This window comes from Zalophus californianus, chromosome 16 (genome assembly GCF_009762305.2).
Source record: "Zalophus californianus isolate mZalCal1 chromosome 16, mZalCal1.pri.v2, whole genome shotgun sequence".
In the NCBI taxonomy this organism is placed as follows: Eukaryota; Metazoa; Chordata; class Mammalia; order Carnivora; family Otariidae; genus Zalophus; species Zalophus californianus.
This window is the reverse complement of record NC_045610.1, coordinates 51,334,888-51,359,381: the sequence shown is the minus strand read 5'-3', so window position 1 is coordinate 51,359,381 and position 24,494 is coordinate 51,334,888. Positions and strand designations below refer to the sequence as shown.

General features: G+C 38.6%; 1 protein-coding gene across 3 annotated transcripts in view; it reads left to right on the top strand.

The window, feature by feature from the left end:
• ABCA6 (ATP binding cassette subfamily A member 6) overlaps positions 1-24,494 on the top strand; it is a 73,192-nt gene that overhangs the window by 41,237 nt on the left and 7,461 nt on the right. For 2 of the 3 annotated variants that reach the window (XM_027626115.2, XM_027626116.2), the window contains 15 exons: positions 3,267-3,383; positions 4,408-4,588; positions 4,972-5,138; positions 7,368-7,501; positions 9,119-9,256; positions 13,083-13,190; positions 13,999-14,172; positions 14,578-14,691; positions 16,935-17,051; positions 18,614-18,691; positions 19,955-20,046; positions 20,751-20,871; positions 22,379-22,496; positions 23,615-23,706; positions 24,165-24,343. In XM_027626115.2, the coding sequence (XP_027481916.1) occupies positions 3,267-3,383; positions 4,408-4,588; positions 4,972-5,138; positions 7,368-7,501; positions 9,119-9,256; positions 13,083-13,190; positions 13,999-14,172; positions 14,578-14,691; positions 16,935-17,051; positions 18,614-18,691; positions 19,955-20,046; positions 20,751-20,871; positions 22,379-22,496; positions 23,615-23,706; positions 24,165-24,343 (1,930 nt within the window). The remainder of the gene's footprint in view (positions 1-3,266; positions 3,384-4,407; positions 4,589-4,971; positions 5,139-7,367; positions 7,502-9,118; positions 9,257-13,082; positions 13,191-13,998; positions 14,173-14,577; positions 14,692-16,934; positions 17,052-18,613; positions 18,692-19,954; positions 20,047-20,750; positions 20,872-22,378; positions 22,497-23,614; positions 23,707-24,164; positions 24,344-24,494) is intronic. The other variant, XM_027626117.2, reaches the window with a different exon arrangement.

The window sequence follows — 24,494 nt, the reverse complement described above, 5'->3', positions numbered from 1 at the left end:
GACTTGTGCTCAACACGAGCTTAGCATACTTCACAGCCCAGAACAAAATGCCTTCAGGCAGGTGTTAATAAACAGATTTACTGTGTATGAGTGAGTACAGAAGGGATGGGGGTGGGGCATCAAGGTGTCTGCTATAGGTTCCCTTTTATATTTTAATTTAATTGTGTATATATTTATTTTGCAGGAAAAAAAACATAGTTTATTTATTCTACAAAAGTATTCACCATAGGTCCCCAGTCTGCTGAGTAGCATTCCCAACCTAGGATTTGTTGAATAAGTAATTCTAATAATAGCTAACCCTTAGTATAATGTTTATTATGAGTCAGGCACCGTTCCTAATAGTTTCATATATATGAACTCATTTAGTCCTACAGCTATTCTATGAAGTAGGTGCTATAGTCTTCCCTGTCTTGCAAATGAGGAAATATATCTGTCTTTTTTTATTTAAAAAGCTTCCTTTTTATCTAAATATTTAGTTTATTAAAGGTTTAACTCTCTGCAGGCCTGATTTAAGGAAGCTCATTTTGGATGATACTTTTTTTTAAGATTTCGTTTATTTATTTGACAGAAAGAGACACAGCTAGAGAGGGAACACAAGCAGGGGGGAGCTGGAGAGGGAGGAGCAGGCTCCCCACTGAGCCTGACTGGGGCCTCAATCCCAGGACCCTGGGATCATGACCTGAGCCAAAGGCAGATGCTTAACAACTGAGCCACCCGGGCACCCCAAGGATGATTCAGTCTTATTAAGCAGATACTCAGGAATTCAGATTTAGTCTTACCCCCAAATAAGGCAGTTCTCTGTGTCCTTGTAGGAGCTGCAAGATGGTGTTCTCAAGTCCATAGGCTATACTGTGTTATTCTGTCCAATGAGATACAACTAGCCTTCTTTTTTTGGTTAGGGAAGGAGAATAGTGAGTTACATGCTGATACTACTATTAGAACATGTCACACCAGAGTCCCTGGTGTTGATGTTTTGGTCCATGGCAGCCTCTTTATGCTGACCATAAGCCTCTGCAAGTCCAATGGCATTCTTATGTCCTGTAGGAAATATGGAAGATAATAATAAATGTTTATTGGGAACCTATTACGTAAAAGGCACCGCTTGAGACACTAATGATACAGAGTTAAATAAGAAATCTGAGTCCCTACCCTCAGGGAGGCTCATTCCATTGGATGGGGAGAAGTGGACACACACAATAAGCCAAGGTATATTACAATTGCAATAATAAACAAGGTGATAGGGTTTAGAGAGAAAGCTAATGTCAGGTTGGGGTTTATATGGAGTGCCAGAAGTACAGAAGAAGAAAACGATCAAAAGCATTCCAAGCAGAGGTGGGAAAGAGTTGTCTGAGTCTGGAGTGCAGTGAGTGTGGGAGGAGACCGGCAAGTGGGGGTGGGTAAGGTTGTAGGGATAGATAGAGGTTCGCCCGTACAGAGCTTTAGAAGCTGTCATGTGGTGTTTGAGTTTTATCTTAAATTCACTGAGAAACCACTGAAAGCCATTAAATGGGGGATTGATGTGATGTGACTTATATTTTCATTCTCTGGCTATAAAAGAGCACTCTGGGTACAGAAGAAGAAGAGTAGACGCTGGGAGACCAGCCATGTGACCATTTCAGACTTACGGGTGAAAGATGATGATCATTATGCTACCATGGTGCCAAGTGAAAGGTAGATGAAAATGGCTGGATTTGAAACATATCTTGAGATAAAGCCAAAGAACCTGGCTGTTGGCCAATCTGTGGAGCACGAGGAAAAGTGAAAAATCCAGAGGGACTTCTAGAATTTTGGCTTGAATCACTGGGTGGAAGATGGTGTCATTTGTTATAAAATGATGAGACAGACAGTTGGGTAGGTTGGAGAAGAAGGAATTAATGTTCTGTTTTAGAAATACTTGCTTTGAGATGCTTTTAGACTTCAAAGTGGAGATGTCAAGCAGCTAAGTATGCAGTTCGTTATAGGATATTGGAAATCAGAGAACACTCAAAGTGAGAACTGAACTTGGGAATCATTTGCGTAGGGATGGATTTAATGCAAAGGGATTGGATTTGAGTGTATGGAAAGAGAAGGTGATCCAGGACTGAACCCTCAGGAGAAAGTAGAGGAAGAGTCAAAGAATGGTGGAAATCAAGAGCCCCCCCCATGAACTTGAAGGAAAAACAAAAGAACATATATGTTTTTATTAACTCAAGGGAGACAATGTTTGTAGAAGGACAAAGTAGTCAACAGTTTTCAATGTCCCTGAATGAGAGAGAGTTAAAAGAATTTTTGAAAAGCTCTTGTCCATTGAATTTAAAATGTGGAATCATTGATGGCCTTGTAAGAACAGTTTCTGTGGGGGGATAGGGCTAGCATTTGGATCTGTCGGGGGTTCAGTTGAATAGGATTTGACAAATTGAAGGTGGTAAAGTAGACAAAACTTTGAGCCCTGGGTGCATGTGTGCAGCAGCAGGCCAGTGGTAGGAGGAGATTGGGTTTTTGTTGTTGTTGTTGTTACTTGTTTGTGTTTAATGGGTTAACTTACAGCATTTTGCCTGCTGTTTGGGATGGCCTAGTACATGTAGGAGAAATTGATGATACAAGCCAGAGAAGGGCAGGAGATTACTTTAGGAGTCCTCGAGATGCCTGAATGGGATGGAATTCAGAACACAAGTCAAAGAGGTAGCCTTTGGTGGGAGCAGCTCTAAGTCTCCCACCTGTACAGAACCAAGACCCAGAATATGGGTAGAAATAAACGTTCATTTGTGTGGGGGTGAGAAGATGATGTTCTTTTTTTTTTTTTTTTTAAGATTTTATTTATTTGACAGAGAGACACAGCGAGAGAGGGAACGAACACAAGCAGGGGGAGTGGGAGAGGGAGAAGCAGGCTTCCCGCAGAGCAGGGAGCCCGATGCGGGGCTCGATCCCAGGACCCTGGGACCATGACCTGAGCCGAAGGCAGACGCTTAACAACTGAGCCACCCAGGCACCCCGATGATGTTCTTTCTGATTGCTCATATTTCCTCAAAGAAGTGTGCTGGAAGTTCATGAGCTGAGAATATAAGATAGAGTACAGATGATTTGAGGGTAGATGGGAAAGTTCTGACATATTCATTTCAGAGAGGAAGTACAGTCTAATAAAATTTTGCTTTTGCTTACTGTGATATTCCAAAGACATATATTTTTCTGAACAATATTCTGGATCGTCTTTTAAATAACTGTTAATTTACTGGGTTTTGTTATCAATGTGGTATTTAAAATGTATCTATTCCGGTCTGTTGCCTTAGACCTTTTCAGAGATCTTGATAAGTGTTCTGGCCAGGGTGTGACGAGTTATGACATTTCCATGTCAACTCTGAATGACGTCTTCATGAAACTGGAAGAAAAATCAACTATTGAACAAGGTAAATTCATTGTATAAGTAACAGAAAATCAATTTCCCAATAATCATGTATTTAGTATTTTATAATGCTTTATGCATGATTTACACTAAAGAATGTGAATAATTCCAAATTTGACAGATATTTGGGAAGGGTTGTATTGTTTTCTAATATCATTACTAGGACTGAACACAGATCCCTTCTTGGAATATAACAAATTTCTCTGCAAACTATTTGCTTCCTATTTTAGCAGTTTTCTCCTATCCCCAGATGCTCACTGCTTCTTGGATATTCTGAGGATGTGAAAGGCTCTCAACCAAGATCATGAAGTCTGAGCAGATATTTCTTATAAAAATTGCTCTTAGCTTGTTCACATAGAAAATTTCATTAAGGTCTTAATGGAGAAAATGCTAGGATCATCTCCTGTGTATGTTAATGGGTAGTAATAATGAGGACAATCATTTACAGAGCCTCTATCCAGAAATTTTGATCGATGTGTGGATATAGTGCATTACCTTTCTACAATAACCTTTTGAAAAAAAGGCATTGGCACCATTCTACAGAGGAGAAAACTAGACCTAAGAGCAGTTAAGTGATCGGTCCTAAATCATGCCACTTATAAGTCATGTATTTGAGAATCGGATATGGGTCTTGTGGCTTCAGAGCCTGTAATTGTTCGGCCACATTTTGAAATTCTTGACAGCTTAATAGCTGACATTTAGGCATCAATGATTGGCTATTTTATGGAGAATATTTCTTGAAATTCCTCAGAATATTGTTACATATGGGACCTTCTATGACTTTTCAAAGGCTAGGCATAATGAGGTCACCCTTTACTGAATTCTTCTTTGATATGAATTTAGTTATATTTTATCATTGAGTTTATTGAATGTGGACATTATAAATATAATTTGTTTCTTATATTACTTGCCTTGTAACCATTGTAAAACAACTTTTAATGTTACAAAAAAGAGAAAACTGTGATGTCCAAGGATGGCATTAATAATGTGGTGTGTGTGTGTGTGTGTGTGTGTGTGTGTGTGTGTAGATTTTGAACAAGCAGAGATAAGAGACAGAGAGAGCCTGCATGAAAAAGAGCCAGCTTGCTCTCCATTTCCTGAAATGCCGAAGGCTGTGAGTGACATGGGCCTCTGGAAAATGCAGATCTGCGCAATAGCACGGCTTCGTTTCTTAAAGTTAAAACGTGGGAAGAAAGAGCTTTTGATCCTGTGAGTATCAGAGAACTGTGGGTTTTGTTAGTGAGTTTCAAGAGAGGGTTAAACCAGCAGAGAATTTAAAACTAGAACATAGTATCCAATGTTCCTGCCAGAAAATGGATAAATACATTTCATTTTACTGACAGTAGGAATGCCTGTATGGTAGCACTTGATTAGCCTTATACACAGGTCTGTTTAGTTTTCATGGTTTGATAGCCTGGTGTTTATATAGCAATGCCTTTTAGTACTGTGTGGGGTGCTACGGCCTGACTTTCAAAATTTTAGCACCTATAATCACGGCTGGCATAGAGTTGGTACCCAACAAATATTTGTGAAATATCTGTCAATAAATAAAATTGCTACAGATTCATGTGGTTATTTTTCTTTATTGGTAGACTCTTGGTATTTGGGATTGCAATGTTCCCTTTGATTGTGGAAAAGATACTTTATGCTCTCCTAATTCCAAAGAGTGATTGGGAATTTAAACCTGAACTGTATTTCCTCTCTCCTGGACAACCTCCCGAAGACCCTCGTACCAGCCTATTGATCATCAATAACACAGGTGAAGAGAAGAACAAAGTTTTCATCCAGAAATAAGTTATTTTTATGTAGAGAGGAAAAAACAAATCATAAGAGAAGAAAATGTGTATTTAGACTTCATTTATAGAAAATAGCTGAGGTACAGTGCATATTTGCTCTGATTTTGGAGATGATGGAGATCGTGGGATAAGACAGAAGGAGCGTGGGTTAGTCACTATATAACCTGGTTAAAGGAGAACTGCCTATCTACCTGACCACCCTAAACAATTATGTGAGAGAGAAATAAACTTCTCTCTTGACTGAACCACTCTATTTGAGATCTCCTTGTTACAGCAGCCTAACCTGTTCCATAAATATTATACAAACTGATTGACATGTAAAGAATGCATTCTTATACCCTATGCCCCTCCAACAGGATCTAGAAAGATTCCTTAAGACAATTTGATACCCATACTCTTGTTATCCTAAATTATGGATAATTGGTTTTGTCTAACTGCTTATTTAACTTTGAAGAAGCTTTTGTTTCTGCCTAAGATGTAAAATATATGTATGTATTCAGCATAGGAGACCTCTCTTGACGAGTACCCCAGCCCATTCTTATATTCATATACAGTTGTGACTCAAGGTTATAGATTTTCCTCTTTAAACAAAGGTGGTCTTTTAACTTCTGGTTTTCATTCTTTTCAATTTGGGTTTTAGAAAGTAAGTTTTATTCACTCTGCTACCTTAAAATGGAAATTTTTGTGAATTATATATTTTATTTCTAAGATCTAGAAATTTTCAGCCTGTCATTGTCAGCCTACTCATTTTTATTTTTCAGTCTATTATTGTCTCATCTATATACTTTCCTCTCCAGTTACTCTAAGAACAATATGCTTGGATTAACTTATTTATTTTTCTTCTCTGTACTCAGTTGTGAGGTATTTTGTGATTTGAGTTTGGGGCTTCTCTGCCATCTTGTTCCTCTTTTCTCAAAGTATGATGACTTTTGGTAAGACGTTCTTCATGAAATCAGGGAATCCCTGTTTGCCTAAGGGAATGTGGGTAACCTTTAAGGTTTCCTACCTTAGGTGACTGGAGATGGAGTGTGGATGCATGGAAAGCTTATTTTCTGTGTGTACGTTCCTCTCCCCCCTGGTGGGAATGCTGATTTATCTGGGGCTTGGTCCTGTTTTATGATCCCAGAACGCCTTCTGGGTGTCCCCAGTACGAACTCCCTTTCAAAGTCCAAATGAGCAAAAAATGAGAGTCCCCTTTTTTTCTTTTCCCATTCCATCCTGTCAATTGTCTGGAGTTACTTTAGATCTCACCCTGTTGTTTTCCCCAAATAATATCTCTTAAAAAGTAAATCTGAGGACTTGTATGCTGGGGACGACTGCAGTTGCTGCCCACTCCATGTGGACCACGGGGAGAGAACTGTGGTCACTTTGTTCCAGGCGTGGTTAACCAGTTAATGAGCATGGCTGTGGCTCCGGAGCCACTTTGCCCCCTTGAATTTGTCCACTCTGAGTTTCCATATCCTGGACATTAGTTTTACCTTTGCAGTTGTTTGCTCTTGTGTGCTCTAGAATGTGGGTTTTCTTAGCTCTTATTTCTCCGTCAAAAAATCTCACCTGCTTTCTCCTTTAGGGGCCTATCAAAAACTTTGGTCTGATAGTGGCACTCTTTTCATTTCTTACTATATATATATATATATATATATATATTTCATTTCTTACTAAATATATATGTATATTTAGGGAATAGATATGTATATAAAATATATGGTTTTTTTCCTTAAAGATTTATTTATTTATTTTTAAAGATTCTACTCATTTATTTGTCAGAGAGAGAGAGAAAGAGAGCACAAGCAGGGGGAGCTGCAGGTAGAGGGAAAAGGAGAAGCAGCCTCCCCACTGAGCAGAAAGCACACATGGAGCTCCATCCCAGGACCCTGGGATCATGACCTGAGCCGAAGGCAGATGCTTAACCGACTGAGCCACCCAGACGCACCTAGAATTATCTTGTTTTAATGGTCACATACATGTTAACTTGCACTAAACAGAATTATAAAGCTAACTCATCACAGCATAGGACTTGATCAATAGAAGATGGTAAAGTGAGCCAATTTTATTATTGTGATGCCCAAAGACACAGGACTTCACATAATATTCTATAAGTATTGACTTTAAATTGTGTATGTGGTTTATTTTAAAAATTTGACATATATGTTCTTGCTTTCTATGGCCCTCTGTTATTGATTTCATACTAGAATCAAATATTGAAGATTTTATACAGTCAGTGAAGCATCAAAATATACTTTTGGAAGTAGATGACTTTGCAAACAGAAACGGCACTGATGACCTGTCGTACAATGGAGCTATCATAGTTTCTGGTAAACAAAAGGTATTTTGCATCTTGGTTTTGCTTTCATGAAAAAAAGTAATAAAGTGTTACATTTTTAACTGTTTTAAATGGCGGTCAACCCAGCTAGTATATAGCAACTTGATTTAAAAACATTTGGGGTCATTACTGAATAAACTGAAGTTTAAATAAGCTTTTGTAAAACATTTTCAATCTTAACTTTGGAATTAGATGATTTTTACATTTGAAAGTAGCTAAGTGTAATTGCATTATTCAGATTCAATAAAATATTAGACCGTATAAATACCAACCATGACTTTAAAGAATTTTCTTCAATGGCTGACTACTCAAAAGTTGTTTTCATATACAGTTGACCCTTAAGGTGTTAGGGGCGCCGAACCCCTGCACAGTTGAAAATCTGCATATAACTTTTAGCTCCCTAAAAGCTTACCCCCTAAGAGCCTACTGTTGACTGAAAGCCTTACCAATAACTTAAACAGTCGATTAACACATACTTTGTGTGTTATATGTATTATATACTATGTTCTTGCAATAAGGTAAGCTAGAGAAAAGACAATGTTATTAAAATCATTAGGAAGAGAAAATGCATTTACACCACTGTACTATATTTATCAGAAAAAATTCATGTATAAGTGAAGAGTGTAGTTCAAAACCATGTTGTTCCAGGGGCAACTGTATTGAGAATATACATTAAATACTATAAACGTCACATGAAATCTCTGAGAGAAAAGTGTTTTCAGTCTACTGTTAGCTTGTTTCAATTTTGGCAAAAGAGTCCAAGGGGAAGAGATTGTTCCAGGTACAAGACTATTGAAAATACATCCTAAATGAAAATAAAACCCTGAGTCTTACTTAAAAGCCAGTGAAAAGCTGGGAGCCCACATGAAATGAACTACCTCATTGTTTCTGGCTACAAGGAAAATAAAAACCAAAACAAAAGCTTTGTAAGGTATGTCATTGAATCCAGTTCCATCTAAACTAAGTACATGGTAAAAAATGCAGTCTTAGTCGGTTGCACATGTGAAACTAATGTAGCATTGTCTGTCAACTATACTTCAACTCAAAAAAAAAAAGTAATCTCTTTGTGCCAACTGTAGGAAACTGCATTGCTTGGCAATTGCTTTGTTACTAATCTAACATATTTATTACCTGAACCAATAGAATATTTAAACCATACTGACCCTCTTGATAAATGCATAAACATTTTCATAAACATAAAGAATATAAACATTGTCTTAGAAAGCATAAAAATGGCTCACTGGCAGTGTAACCGTGAATATTTTATGCACCCTGTGCTTATCTCCTACCCAGGAAGTCAGAGCTCCTTTGCTTGCTCACTATAAACTGACTGTGTCTCCTTATCGGGGCTACTTTTATATTCAGTTATTTGAAATTTCCTCATCAGCAAAATGAGGACAAAACGATCTAAAATTAGTAATACTAAGAAAAAATCATATTGCTGGCTATACAACCAATTTATTATCCCCTTTCACAGATGAGGAAGCTGAAGCTCAGAAAGGTCAGTTAACTTGAGGATGATCACAGAGTGTGGCACTACTGGGATTTTAATATAAAAACTTTTTCTTCTTTAATGACATAGAATTAACATCATTTTATTTGTTTTTGTTTTATTCAAAGGATTACAGATTTTCAGTTGCATGCAATACCTTGAGACTGCACTGTTTTCCTATTCTTGTGAATATTATTAGCAATGGGCTACTTCGAATGTTTAATTGTACACAAAATATTCGAATTGAGAGAAGCCCATATCCTTTTGTAAGTATTGGATTTACTCATTCTAAACAATTAAGAATTTGGCAAGCAATCTACATTTTCCCTCCGTAGCTTTTAAATATTCATCATTGATTGTTAATCCTAAAAATTTTTTTGTCCTAACATTTTAAACATTATATCTAACAAAATATGATTTTTCCCCTTGGTTTTATCAAAGAATGCTCATGGGGGGAATACTTTTCTTTTTTTTTTTTTTTTTAAAGATTTTATTTATTTATTTGACAGAGAGAGACACAGCGAGAGAGGGAACACAAGCAGAGGGAGTAGCAGGCTTCCTGTGGAGCAGGGAGCCTGATGCGGGGCTCGATCCCAGGACCCTGGGATCATGACCTGAGCCGAAGGCAGACGCTTAACGACTGAGCCACCCAGGCGCCCCGGGGGGAATACTTTTCAATATTATGTCATAGTCTTCTAGAGAATCTTCTGCAAAGATACAGACTTGATTGCAGAAGTGTATTGGAGAGAGTGTGAATGTGGCTCTGTGTGTGTGTGTGTGTGTGTGTGTGTGTGTGTACACTGAATTGGAAATCAAGAACACTTGTAAAACAGCTTTAGAATCTTGTAAGTCTAATCTAATTTGTTGGTGGACCATTCATCGACTAAATGGGTAGTAGATTGATATGAAGGAGAATTTGCCAGTTCTCGGGCTGTATGCCTTCTGGTTAATTTCTTCACCCACCCCTAGTTGTGTGCATTGTATGGGTATCTGATGCACATGGGCTGCGTCTTCAGGGTTTTTGTCAGCTGGCTATAGCCTGGATTTAGATGACAGGAAGCAGTAGTGGGAGCCAGGAGAGCAGGAGAATCCTGCAGCCTGGGCTCCAGGCACATTGCTTCCTCCCTTTGTGCCTCCCCTGCCGCACCCCCCCCCCCCGGCCCAGAAGTGACAGTGTCTTCTTGCTTCATCCTTGTTGGCTTCTCTTATCTTCCCACACATGTAGCCCTTGCATGAGTATTTTCTATTTGAAGTCCTGAAGGTAGTAATGGTTTTATGGTTAGACCCTGATATTCAAGAGGGATCTCTTAAAGCTGACTCAAACTGTTTTAAATCAGGAGACTGGAAGAGCAGTACATAGGATTAGAAATGGAGCCATCAAAAAGGGAAGCCCATTTTGTGACAAAGGGGTTGAATTCAGTTTTGGCTTTCCCGCATTTGTGATGCTGGAGGGACGAGCAAGAGCAAATGGACAGATTATACTTGAGTGGTCAGCGATGGACACATGCACCATTGAGTTGAAGCCCCCACTGACCGTGAGAGCTGGGACAGCGCAAGGGTAGGGGAGTCTGAAGGGAACTCTCCAGAAAGTAGAACCAACTGGCAGTAGAAAGACACAGATGTTATCCACTCTTGGTCCTTTAGTTTTCTCATGTCATTACTTGTTTACTCAGGATCAAATAAAGTTGGATCCCAGTTACTCTCTTAGGCATCCCGAATGGCACAAACCTTTCTTCTCTCAGCCATTTCTATGAAGGCAGTAATGGATTTTTGTACCTGGCGAAACATTCAAATTGATCCTTATAGCCTCTAAAGCCTTAAGTAAAGCTTGAGAACTGTAGGATTACTTTGAGACAGGCTACTGCACTGCTGGACTGTGATTATATCCAAGACGCAGTCCTGTACCTAAGCATGGGCCCAGCCTCAGGCAGACACGGATTTGGGGATGGTGATTCAAAGTTGTCTCCTTCCCCGCAAGCTTGGTGGCATCCAGTTTTCTTTTTAGCTCTTTTGCTTCCAAATATATCCGACCAGCTGCTGATGGCTTCACATATCTGTAACAAGGTTAGCTGAGAAAGACATGCTGCTCGGGCCTGAGTGATCTGTTTCTCCGGGATCGTAAGTCCCAAATTATTATTTTTTGCACTGTGGCCAAAGCACATGACATAAAATTCACTATCTTGACCATTTTTAAGTGTACAGTTCAATAGTGTCAAGCATATTCACATTATTGTGAAACAGATCTCTTACATTTTTTCATCTTGCAAAACTAAAACGGCCTTGTCCCTTGTCCCCAGCCCCCGGCAACCATCATCCCACCTTCTGTTTCTGTTAATTTAAGTACTTTTGATACCTCATATAAGGACAGTCATATAGTATTTGGTTTTTTGTGACTGGCTTATTTTCCTTAGAATAATGTCCTTGAAATTCATCCATGTTGCAACACGTAACAGGATTTCCTTCCTTCTAGAGGCTGAATAATATTCCACTGTATGTATATACCATGTCTTGTTTACCTCTTTATCTGTTGACGGACATTTGGATTGCTTCCACCTCTTGGCTATTATGATTAGTGCTCCTATGAACATGTGTGGGAAGATATCTCTTTGAGACTCTGCTTTCAGTTCTTTTCGATATATACCCTGAAGTGGGTCCTAAGTGATATTTTACTTCTCTTTTTTTTTCTAGGAGTTGTCACACATCCTTCCCACATTCATGCATAGATGTTGCTGAAATAAGGCATACACTTTTATTTTTATTTTTTAATACTGTAAAATAGTATAATACTATAGTATAATACTATAAAGTACTATAAAAAATACTATATTTTTTAATACTTTAAAAAGTGTATGTTAATGATAATTAGTATTTGTTTAATTTTTTAATTTCAATTTTAATTTTTTTATTAGTTTTAGAGGTAGAATTTAGTGAGTCATCAGTGGCATATAACACCCAGTGCTCATTCCATCAAGCGCCCTCCTTAATATTCATCGCCTAATTACCCCTCCTCCCCCACCCACCTCCCCTCCAGCAACCCTCAGTTTGTTTCCTTTAGTTAAGAGTCTCTTATGGTTTGCCTCCCTCTCTGTTTTCCTCTTAATTATTTTTCCTTCCCTTTCCCTATGTTCATCTGTTTTGTTTCTTAAATTCCACATATGAGTGAAATCATATGGTAGTTTTTCTCTGACTTATTTCGCTTACCATAATACCCGCTAGTTTCACCCACATTATGGCAAATGGCAAGATGTCATTCTTTCTGATGGCTGTGTAACATTCCATTGTTTACCATATATACCACATCTTCTCTATCCATTCATCTGTCGATGGACATCTGGGCTCTTTCCATAGTTTGGCTATTGTGGGCGTTGCTGCTATAAACACTGGGGTGCATGTACCTCTTCAAATCACTATGTTTTGATCCTTTGGATAAATACCTAGGATTTATTGGTATATAAATACCTATGACCCAATTGCTGGGTCGTAGGGCAGCTCTATTTTTAACTTTTTGAGGAACCTCCATACTGTTTTCCAAAGTGGCTGCACCAGCTTGCATTCCCACCAACAGTGTAGGAGGGTTCCCCTTTCTCCACATCCTCACCAACATCTGTTGTTTCCTTAGTTGTTAATTTTAGCCATGCTGACTGGTGTGAGGTGGTATCTCATTGTGGTTTTAATTTGTATTTCCCTGATGCCAAGTGATGTTGAGCATTTTTTCATGTGTCTGCTATAAAAAGAATTAATACCTATTCTTCTGAAACTGTTTCAAAAACTAGAAATGGAAGGAAAACTTCCATATTCTTTCTATGAGGCCAGCATTACCTTGATCCCCAAACCAGACAAAGACCCCACCCAAAAGGAGAATTACAGGTCAATATCCCTGATGAGCATGGATGCAAAAATTCTCACCAAGATACTAGCTAATAGGATCGAACAGTACATTAAAAGGATTATTCACCACAATCACATGGGATTTATTCCTGGGCCTCAAGGGTGGCTCAACATGCTCAAATCAGTCAGTGTGATAACACCACATTGGTATTTGTTTCAATTTTTAAAATATTCAGAAGTTTAAAGTACCTTTTATATTTACAGAATTATATCTTCTTCTGGACTGGACTGCCAGAAGGTTCCATGTTCTTGTTTTGGGTTGTGTGCAGCATTTCACCTTACATCTCCATGAGCAGTATCAGCGATTACAAAGTAAGAGAAGGGGGAAAAAAAGAGAAACTTCAAGGACTCCAGTAATTGTGTTTTAAATGCTATGTGTTCAAAATGTTTTCCTGTGAGAAAGACATAGAAAGCATATGTCTAATTTAGATAGTGTAGTTAAGCATTATTTCTATCAAGTCAGAAACTTTACTTCTAAAAACACAAAATATTTTTTACTTCAAAATTGCGGGAAACATGCAATAATTTTACAGGATTTCAAATTAATCTAAACTTGTAAAAGGGCTATGATACAACTTTTGACATTATTTCCTAGTGAAAAATAAGAAATCATTGATATTTAAATTGAGGACCAGATGTTAGACTTAAATCCCCTTTCTACTGTGGCAAATAAAATTTTTGGTTATATCTGTACTTGATCGTGTCTGTTATCCAAGGCAAAACAGTTAAATCAGATTTAGATAAGTCATCCTTCACTATTCTGAGCCAGTAACCCCCATAACATATTTGGATAATGAATAATTTATTGTCCTTCAGGTCACAGAATAATATCTCTTTTGAAGGAAGTTTATGCCTTGATTATTATGAGGTCTGCTTTTCTATTCATTATGCGTGAGTTAAAGTTATGTGAGGAATCAAACATATAAAATAAAATAATACTCATTTTCACAATGGCCATCGTTGGCTCTTTAGACCTCAGATTCCAAATAATATATACATAATTAAATTATTAGAAGATTTAAAATGATTTGATTATATTTATCTTAAAATCTCTCCCAATGTGTTTGTTTTGGATTTGGATTTTAACTGAATCTATGTATATCCTGTGTTTTCTCATCAGAAGAGAGCTAAGTCCCAGCTATGGATTTCAGGCCTCTACCCTTCTGCCTACTGGTGTGGGCAGGCACTGGTGGATATTAGCGTCTTCATTTTTCTTCTCCTTTCAATGTATTTAATTTTTTACATAGCCAACATAACGGAGATTTATATCACAAGTCGAATTTTGTTTGGTTTGGTAAGTAACACATTATATAGACAGTATCTTATAAAGTAATTCATGATAAATTATAACATTTGATATTTTGTATAAGCAAGATGTTTTCATACTTATTTTGTCATAAACTAAAACAAAAAAAGTTCAAAATGCACGTGCAATAAGATTTTTTTTTAAAGATTTTTATTTTTTTGAAAGAGAGCACGAGCAGGGGGAGGGGCAGAGAGAGAGGGAGAAGCAGACTCCCCGCTGAGCAGGGTGCCTGATGCCAGGACCCTGAGATCATGACCTGAGCCAAAGTCAGATGCTTAACCGACTGAGCCAGCCAGGCACCCCTGAAATAAGATATTTAAAAATATTTGTAATTTAATTTTTCTTTCCGTTAATACTTCAGTGTTTGACTTTGATTATTTGTATTATTTTCAGGTTGTATTTGGGCTCGGTTATGCAGCTTCACTTGTCTTCTTGACATATGTGATATCATTTATTTTTCGCAAGTGGAGAAAAAATAGTGGCCTTTGGTCATTTTGCTTCTACATTGTAAGTACATATACAAACATAGAGAGATGAGTAACTTTCAGTGTAACATTAAATATAATCACCTTTGGCTTGGGAAATGTTACAGTATAATACACATTTATAATTTCTAATTATTTTCCCTTTTTCTTTCACATGTATATCTATTTCAGTGTCCTTGTCTATTGCATTTTTATACCACTGAAAAGCTACATATTTATGGAATATTGAAATGAAGGCAGACGCTTAAGGACTGAGCCATGCAGTCGCCCCCATAATTCACCCAATTTTATAGAGGGGAAAAAATTCAGGAATTCATTTAAGGCCACGTAAAAATCAGTGATGATTCAAGAATAAAACTGAGGTCTCAGACCTTATGTCATTCCTGATGTCAAAAAAATATGAGATAGTAGGATGGTTGACAATACTATTTTAAAGTTTATGTTGATCAACATCTTGATTTGAGTGGGCTGAATTATACATCTTCACGGAGACCTCAAGCAGTTTGCAATAATTTTATGCCTGATACAAAGAACTTATAATTTCATTTAAAATATGTGTTGAGGATATGTACTGTGATAATTGACCTTTCATCATGCAGTTTGTATCAATTTAAACTATGCTAGTCTTAGGATTCCCAGATCATATATCAAAATGTATCAGATGATGGTAAGTGCAGTTGCCCTTTTGTGATCTTGGGTAAATTTGTAAGGAAAGTATACTAAAGTCCCCTCATCACTGAGTGAAGCCACACTCAGCTGTTAATTTGTTTCTAGAGTCCAGTGGACTCTCCTAGCCCACGGGGTGTGGTCCTTCATGGGTATCTTAGGCCCTTGTCTAATACGGAAGTACCTTTCAGCCTATGGTGGGGTATGGTAGTGGATATTAGCATGCTGAGCGATAGCATGTTTCCTTTGTGCAGTTTGCAATCCTCTCTTGTTCCAGTGGATGAGAAAGAAGGAAAAAACAACTCACAAAAGAAGAAACTTGGAGGCTTGGTAGAGTAAGAGAAGTTAGCTAAGTGGACCAATAGACTTGTAGTTATCAAAAATAAGGAGCTGGGAGAAAAATTAGACACATGTGATGTCATGGAAACCAAGAGGAGAGAAATAACGTAAACGTGGATAATCACGCAAAACCTTTGCGGAGAAATCGTGGTGGTTCCAAAATGAGAAAAATTTTTTGGACTTGCCATCTAAAATGCTTATTGTGCTCTTACTGAACACTTGATTACAAGTTACTGGTTTTATTCACAATTGTTTTTTGTTTGTAGATTACACATTTCCCCCAAACTGTAAGTTCACTTAGTAGTCACACAACATTCCCCTGCATAACAATCCCACAAAACAGTATAGCCTTCTAACCTAAAGACTTAGGAATCACACGCACGTAGGGTTTTGAATTCCAACTTTGTCACTCACTAACTGGTCTTGAGGATGTTATTTGTTTCTCTGAACCGTAGATTTCTCATATGGAAGGAAGGGATAGTAAGAATGACCACATTATGGAGTTGTTGGGATTAAAGCAAACAGTGCATGCTAAATTCTTAATGCCTGGTGTTTTGTGTAATATTCAGTGAATTTAGTAGTTATAATTCTTAGTGTTTTTATTATAATTCATACATTAGTAAGATCAAGCAAAAGTTCAATACAGTGCTCAACACATACTTGCTGACTGATAAACTGATCCTTAAAACAGAACAATGAAAAATTATCTTTATCCCCCATCCCACATTTACCAGTATTTTAAAAGAAAATAAATCCATTGCAATCAAAATGCACAGTCTCGATAAAATTATTTGTTTGGAATGGGGAAGAAATGGAGCAGGGATGACATTTAGAAAGCTTTAGTCTAAGTGGGAGGCAGTATGGACTTTTTAAAATAACCACCTGTCTAGCTTTCCATCCTATACAGGTTTTTATACATTCACAATATTGTTACCTTAGTAATATAAAGGTAAATTTCTCTCTTTATCCTCTTGTCTTAGATTACACTTAATGAATGCACTGTCAGAAAGTCTACCTGGTCACTTTAACATTCACCTTAATCTCCAGATTTTTATCTAAAATTTTTCTGTTGGGTAGCCAAAGGTCACATTTATTCTCATTAACAAAAACCCCTCACTTCCCTTATCCCTCTGAAAGTGGTGAATCTGTATGTGGGAAAATTCTGATGTATATGATGAGACCACCTACGTCTTAAAAATTTACCTAATATCAGTCGACTGCATATGTCTGACATGCGATATGTTTTAACTTGCCTTGTAGGCCTCAATCATCATGTTTGACATTATGCTGATTCACTTCAACTTGCCTACCTTGATTTCTACCATGGTTTTAGTTCCCTCAACCACCATGGGTGGATTTCTAGCTTTTTTGGCACAGGTAAGAAATATTACCAACCGTGTCGTTAATTCTGAATACGTAGCCTATTAAAGTGCTTAGCCCCGAATCTATAAAGATAGAACGCAGGCTAGTGGTTTCCTGGGGTTGGAGTGGGAATGGGGATTGACCACAAATGCATATGAGGTATCTCTTTGGGGTGATAGAAATGTTATTAAGTTGAATTGTGGTGATGTTCTCCCAACTCTGTAAATTTACTAAAAATCTTTGAATTGTATGCTTAAAATGAGTGATTTTTATGGCATGAAAAATTAATCTCAATAAAGCTGTTTAAAAAGCTTTACCATATGCCCTATGCAAAACATAAGCATTGTCAAATGCTATTCAAAACTAATTCCAGATTGAAAAAATGTTGCCTAGTTTAATGGGTATTCATTATCCATTGTGAGGATAAAATCATATACAATACCATTTATTTGTTCACAAATATATATTAAACAGTATTCTGTGTTAGTCACTGTGCTGGTCATTGGTGACACCTGATGAACAAGACAGCACAGTCCATCCTTCCACAGAGCTTGGTGGAGTTGAAGAGCTCAAGTCAATGCAAAAGGGCCTAAAGGATCCAAAGAAGAAGGGCAGAGTGCCAAGGGCAGGGTCCAAAGCATAGCTGACACAATCTAGAGAGAGAATTCTTGGCAGGGGGGGAAGCAATGCTGTTAAACAGAATCCTGAAGAATGAGTCAGAATTAATTAGCTGGAGAGTGGGGCAGAAGGTAAGCATGTTCTCTGGAAAGAAGTGAAGGCAGTGAAGCAGGAGAGACCAGGAGGCATTAAAGAAGGTTGGATTCAAATGGAAAGACGTGTACGATGGGATGAGCCCAAGAGCTCAGACAGGAGCATACTCTTTAGAGCCCCGCATCATCCTGGATGATACTGCAAAGAAAGTAGAAAAAGCTGCCCTAATCATTTGTGTTCTTGGGAACTTGCGAAAGCCTTCTGTCTGCAAAAGCACTTTTCCATTGATTGAGCAACACTTAGAATTCTCAACTGGAGACTCATTCCTTTGCTTAAAGCATTTCTTTCCTAGGATATAAGCAGACCTACAAAGTGAACTACATTAACCTAGATCTGTCATACATTGTTTAGGAGGAATGAGTTACTTTCTGAATGCAATGATTGATGAAGAAAGAGTAACATGATGGGACTAATTATTTTGGTGGGCAAGTCACCACCTGGGTAGGAAGGGGCCCTGAAAAGGCTGTTGAGGGACATTTAGGACAAATATTGTCAACCCCTATTATTTGTCACAATGCAGGCTCCTCTCTCCGCTATGCTTTCAGTAGACTTGAGGCAAACCTTAAACCAAAACATTAAAGAAAAAAATTGGAAAAGAAGAACAGACACAGGTTACCTGTTCACCAGGAGACAGCATTGAGTGGGGGTCCCCTTTCTTTTCTGCAGGGAATTGCTTGTCACCAGTGCACACAGGGGAATCACACTTAATGAAGGAAGTATGTAATATGTGGAATTCCATATTATCTAAATGCAAATCATAAAGCTGATGAACTTGCACTCAGCTGTTTTTCTTTTTGTCTTTGCAGAGAGCTTACGAGCACCAACCAAAATACCCAGACCACAGATATGACCCAAGCGGAGCTGATCTTCTAGTATGCCTAATAGTAAGAAGGCCTTTCTACCTGTCCACCTATTTTTTTTTTTTTTGGATAGTTAGCATTTACTATCATAACTATTTGGTTTGTCTGATGTGTGCCAACTTTGAAAGCACTTTTAATATACTCTCAGAATAAGACAATTCAGATATGATTCCAAATCACAAGTTACTTTTTATGGGCACGCGTGGACTGTGTAGGTCCAGAGTGTAATATAAAATTAATTTTTCATGTTTATTTATCCTGTTTATTGCCACCTCCAAATTTGAGAGAGCTTGTAAGAAATATAGGTGCAATATAACTGAAATCCTTTGAATTAAAGATAAAAAGGACAAAGTTGAATAATAAAAATGAAAGGGAAAAATGATTATATTGGTATATTTAAGCTGAAGAAAGCTACTGGCTCTGAATACAATGTGTCTCTACTTTTCTAGGCATAGGAGCAAATATGGACAGAAGGGCCTGCCCCTGTGGCATTTAAATTGTGGTGGAAGGAGACCAATAATAAATTAAATAGATAATATATATCGTGTCAGATGGGTGGTCAGGAAAAGCCTGATTGAGAAGTAAAGATCTGAGGGAGGCAAGGAGGCAAGCTACAGGGATAACTTGGGGAAGAACTTTCTAGTAGGAGGGGCACAGGTGATGCTGGCTTGTTCCAGGGTCAGCCAGGAGGCCAGTGTGGTGGTGGCCGAGTGACCAAGGGGAGAGTGGTACAAGAGGAGATCATGGAAGTCACAGGGTCCAGTGCAGGGTGTACAGAGGGGGCTACAAAGAGCAGTCTCGGTCACTATAAGAACTTTAACTTTTCTCTGAGTCACCGAGGAGTCATTGGGGGGTTTTAAGCAAAACAATATGATCAGACTTATTTTTTAAAAGAGTACTTCTAGTGATGGTATTGAGAATAGGTGTTTGGGGCACAGGGAGAAGAGGAAGGAGACCAGGTAACAAGGTGTTGCAGTATTATAATGGGAAAGTATGATGGCCTGGACCTGGGTGGCAGCAGCACAGGCAGGGGCGGGAAGTTGGGTTCTGGGTAATTTTGAAGGTAGAGCAGATAGAATTTGTTGACAGACAGGATGTGGATTGTGAGAAGAAAGGAGAGAGGTGCCACTAAACTGGATTGTCATTGTACAGCTGGATTTCTCCCCTGATTTGTAAAAATGTTTCCCATGTATTTTACTTGAAGACAAAGACCACCAATTTCATGCAGATGTTTAAGTAATATTTGTGAACTTATGCCTATATATAACTGTTTTTCTTTGCTCCTAGCCTTACTTGCAGGCTTTGATATTTGTTTTTATCCTAAGATGCATGGAAACAAAATGTGGAAAGAAAATAATGCGAAAGGATCCTGTTTTCAGGTTGGGATAAAACTTAATTTCGAACTTAATATCATATTTTAACGTTCCTCCATAGTGGGCTGCACTACTGACCTGTTCATGTGGATTGATATTTATGACGTAAGCAGCATGCTGATTTTCATGATGATCCATGGATTGCTGCTGGCTGACTGCCTGGAAATAGGACTCTCAGTCAGAGTTCTGCCACGAACCAGTGGAGGGAGGTTTTCAGTTCCACAGAAATTTAATGAACACCCAAATATGCCATTTTCCCATCTAAGATGCTCACACATCCTTGAACAGAGGAGATAGGACGGAAGTGGTCGAGCAACCTACCATAGTTCAGAGTGTTCCATAAGGTGGACATTATATAGGGGCTGTCGGAGGGGCAAACAGAAAAGATGCTGAGGGCAAATGTCTGTGTGATTAAGATGGGCTCAGAGTCAAGAGACAAAATGTAGGTGACCCTGGTTTTTAAAGAAGCAGCAGTAGTTGCCAGCACATTTGTCAGGGTCAAAGAGTCTAACGAGGAAGAATGACAATAACGAGAAAGGGATCCTGTGTTGGGGATGGGAATTCTTGGTAAAAGCAGAAGCAGTATTCACAGGGCCATTACCATCACCAGCGTATGGAGAGAAAGGATGGTAAAACCACAGAGAAGCTGATGTGGGGGATATCCTCACTAACTAAAAAACCCTATGTCCTACATTTCATTTTCTCCACAGAATTTACCCCCAAAGTAGAGGTGCTCGACCTAATCCTGAAGAACCTGTCGATGAGGATGAAGATATTAAAGCAGAAAGGCAAAAAGTAGCAGCTGCCCTGACCATTTCACACACAGACGAGGTAGGAAAGCAAGTGACATGGGCACGGGGGGGCTCAGTCTGTTGGGCGTCTGCCTTCGGCTCAGGTCATGATCCTGGAGTCCTGGGGTCAAGCCCCACGTCGGGCTCCCTGCTTGGCGGAGAGCCTGCTTCTCCTCCCTCTGCTGCTCCCCCCGCTTGTGCTCTCTCTCTCGCTCACTCTCTCTCAAATGAATAAAAATATAAAAAGAAAGAAAGAAAAGCAAGTGACAAAGTGGATGTTAATGGACCTATATTCAAGAACTATCAAGAAGAGAGGTCGATATGCTGGTTTTCATTTCGAAAGTTTGGAGCTTGCTGTATTTTCATAATTCTTAAATATGGAGGCACTTCTTTGGAGTATCCTGGAAGCTCAAAGGAACACACTGAACACAATGGTTTTATTGTTCTTTAGAGGAAAATGGGCTTTGATAAGTAGAGCTCTAATTTCAAAACCAAAAATTTCATGAGTTGGAGAATTTATGTGAGATTTGTTAAAAATGCTGAATGGGGATTAAGATTTGAAGGGTTATTCTTTTGTCTGGCTTAGATGTTGTGATGTGCCCATGAGGCTAGACCTTTCTGGGAAGGCAATGAGCCAGTTTCCATGAAGCTGTACTGTTTTATTTTATTTTTTTAAGATTTTATATATTTATTTGCAAGAGAAAGAGAGAGAGAGTGAGTGGGCACAAGCAGGGCGTAGGGACAGAGGCAGAGGGAGAAACAGACTCCTGCTGAGCAGAGAGCCCAATGTCGGGCTCCATCCCAGGACCCCAGGATCATGACCTGAGCCGAAGGTAGATGCTTAACCGACTGAGCCACCCAGGTGCCCCTATACTGTTTTACTTTATTTTATTATTTTTTAAAAGATTTTATTTATTTATTTGACAGAGAGACAGAGAGAGAGAGCACAAGTAGGCAGAGCATCAAGCAGAGGGAGAGGGAGAAGCAGGCTCTCTGCTGAGCAGGGAGCCTGACGCGAGGCTTGATCCCAGGACCCCGGGATCATGACCTGAGCCAAAGGCAGACACTTAACTGACTGAGTCAACCAGGCGCCCCATACTGTTTTATTTTAGAAGATAGATTTAAGAGACTTAGAGATATTGTTGACATCAGTGAATGCAGGTTATATTTGAAACAAGCAGTATAGATTACTGTCAGTTTAACATATACTTCGTTTTGGAGCACCTGGGTGGCTCAGTCCATTAAGCATCTGACTCTTGATTTTGGCTCAGGTCATGTTCTCAGGGTGGTGGGATCAAGCCCTGTGTTGGGCTCCACGCTCAGTGGGGAGTCTAGTTCAGATTCTCCCGCTCCTTCTGCCCCTCCCAGTGTGCTCTCTCTCTCTCTGTCTCAAAATAAATGAATAAGTCTTTTTTTTTTAATTTAAAAAATAAAAATAAAATATACTTTGTTTTATGATATAGAGTAAGAAAATTTTCAGTAATGAGAACATAGGAACATAAAGTCCCTGAAGGTTAAGAGGAAAATCACACTGTCCTCTATTCCAGAAACCTGTCATAATTGCTAGCTGTCTACACAAAGAGTATGCAGGTCAGAAGAAAAGTTGCTTCTCAAAGAGGAAGAAGAAAATAGCAGCAAGAAATATCTCCTTCTGTGTTAAAAAAGGTTTGGAAGAATCACTTAATTTTATTCACCATTATTTCAGAAATACCCACTGAACATCTCTGTTATAGGCATCATTGTACTTGCTGAAGCATGCATGCATGCATGCATTCCTTCATTCAACATATATTTCTTGAGTATGCCAGGGACTGCTTTGTGTTCTGGAATATAATCATGACAGAAATAGGAAAGTCCCTGTCCTCATGGATTTTACCTCCTAAGAGAGGGTCAAAAACCAAAAATATCTTATCAAGAAAAGTGTCAGGTATCACAGAAGCAAGTTCTGTGTGGGGCATTCAAATGTGTAGAATGACATGAGTGACTTGGGGCTGCATTCACTTAGGGTTCGGGAAAACCTTTCTGGAGCAGTAACATTTAAGACATGACCTGAGTGATGAGAAGGGTCTCCATCTATGTGAGCACGCAGAGATAAGGACACCCAGACAGAGAGAAGAGCGAGGGCAGGAACTCAGAGCTGGGGCTGCCTTTGGAATGATCGAGGCGTGAAGAGGCAGTGGATGCATCTACAGGTGAAGGGAGGAAGTCCCAAGAGGGGAGCAGGGCCAGATTGGGTCCCGCCTTGTGAAATACAGCAAAGGGTTTAGATTTTTATATCAAATTAGTGGAATGCCACCGGAGGGTTTTTAGCTAGCTTTTTGTTACCATTTAAGTTTTGAATAAATTGACACATTGGCTATTGTTTGTAAATTTGGGTGGCAGACAAGAGGCTAAGTTTATATCAGTTCAGATGAAAGATGATGGTGGCTTGGATGCAGGTGGGGGAATTTGGGATGGAGAAAATGTCCCTGACTTCCCAAGTTTAGGAATCACTTAAACATGTACTGAGCACATCAGCCATCTACTACCAAAAAGAATCTGGCCCATTTTTAACTGAAAAAGTAATCTGGAAAACAAAGGACTTATTGACATCAAATCCATAAGCTTTTCACTAATATTTCATATAATTATGGGAGTTAGAGAACATGGTTTGGTGAAATGGATTACATATATGTTAAAAATTTCAAAATAGTACTGAGGGGTGTACATATCTCAAAAGGTTTGAAGAAACAGGTTTAGGATAATTCACTTCCCAGATTGATAATCCAGTGATTCTCTTTCAGGTGAAATTTTGGGATTGCTAGGACCCAACGGCGCTGGTAAAAGCTCATCTATTAGAATGATTTCTGGGATCACGAAGCCAACAGCTGGAGAGGTAGTAAGAAATGACACAATGATTTTCATTCACAAAATAGACATTTCATGATAAATATAGGTTATATCTTTGTAAGACTCTACCTTTAGTAATTTAAATAGTTTTCTATAATAAATATGAATTTCTATCATACTTATTGTTTTAGCTTTTTAATTTTTGTGTATTTATCTTTTTAATTAAGAATTTTTATTGAAGTACAATTAACATACAGTGTTATATTACTTTCAGATGTACAATATAATGATTTCAATATTTCTATCACTTGCAACAACATAGATTATAAAGGGTATAATGCTAAGTGAAAGAAGTCAGAGCAAGACAAATACCATAAGATTTCACTCATATAATGTTTCTGTGATGCTCAGAAAATTTAGGTATTTAGTAGCTACATGTCAGTTCTTGAGTGTGAGATTGGAGAAAAGGCTACATGTGTTTCTAAAACTGGTTTACTTTCTTAGGTAGAACTGAAAGGATGTGGTTCAGTTTGGGATCATCAGGCAGACAACACAGTCAACTTCCTGGGATATTGTCCTCAGGAGAACGTGCTCTGGCCCACCCTGACTGCGAGGGAACATCTGGAGGTCTTCGCCACCATCAAAGGGCTGAGGAAAGGGGACTCCACCATTGCCATTTCACGGTAAAGAGAGGTCATGTGATTCCTTTTTGTCCAGAGTCAGGGAGGCTATTCCACTGATGATAATTTCACTGATAAAGAATGGAGAGTAGAGGGGCGCCTGGGTGGCTCACTCGTTAAGTGTCTGCCTTTGGCTCAGGTCATGATGCCAGGG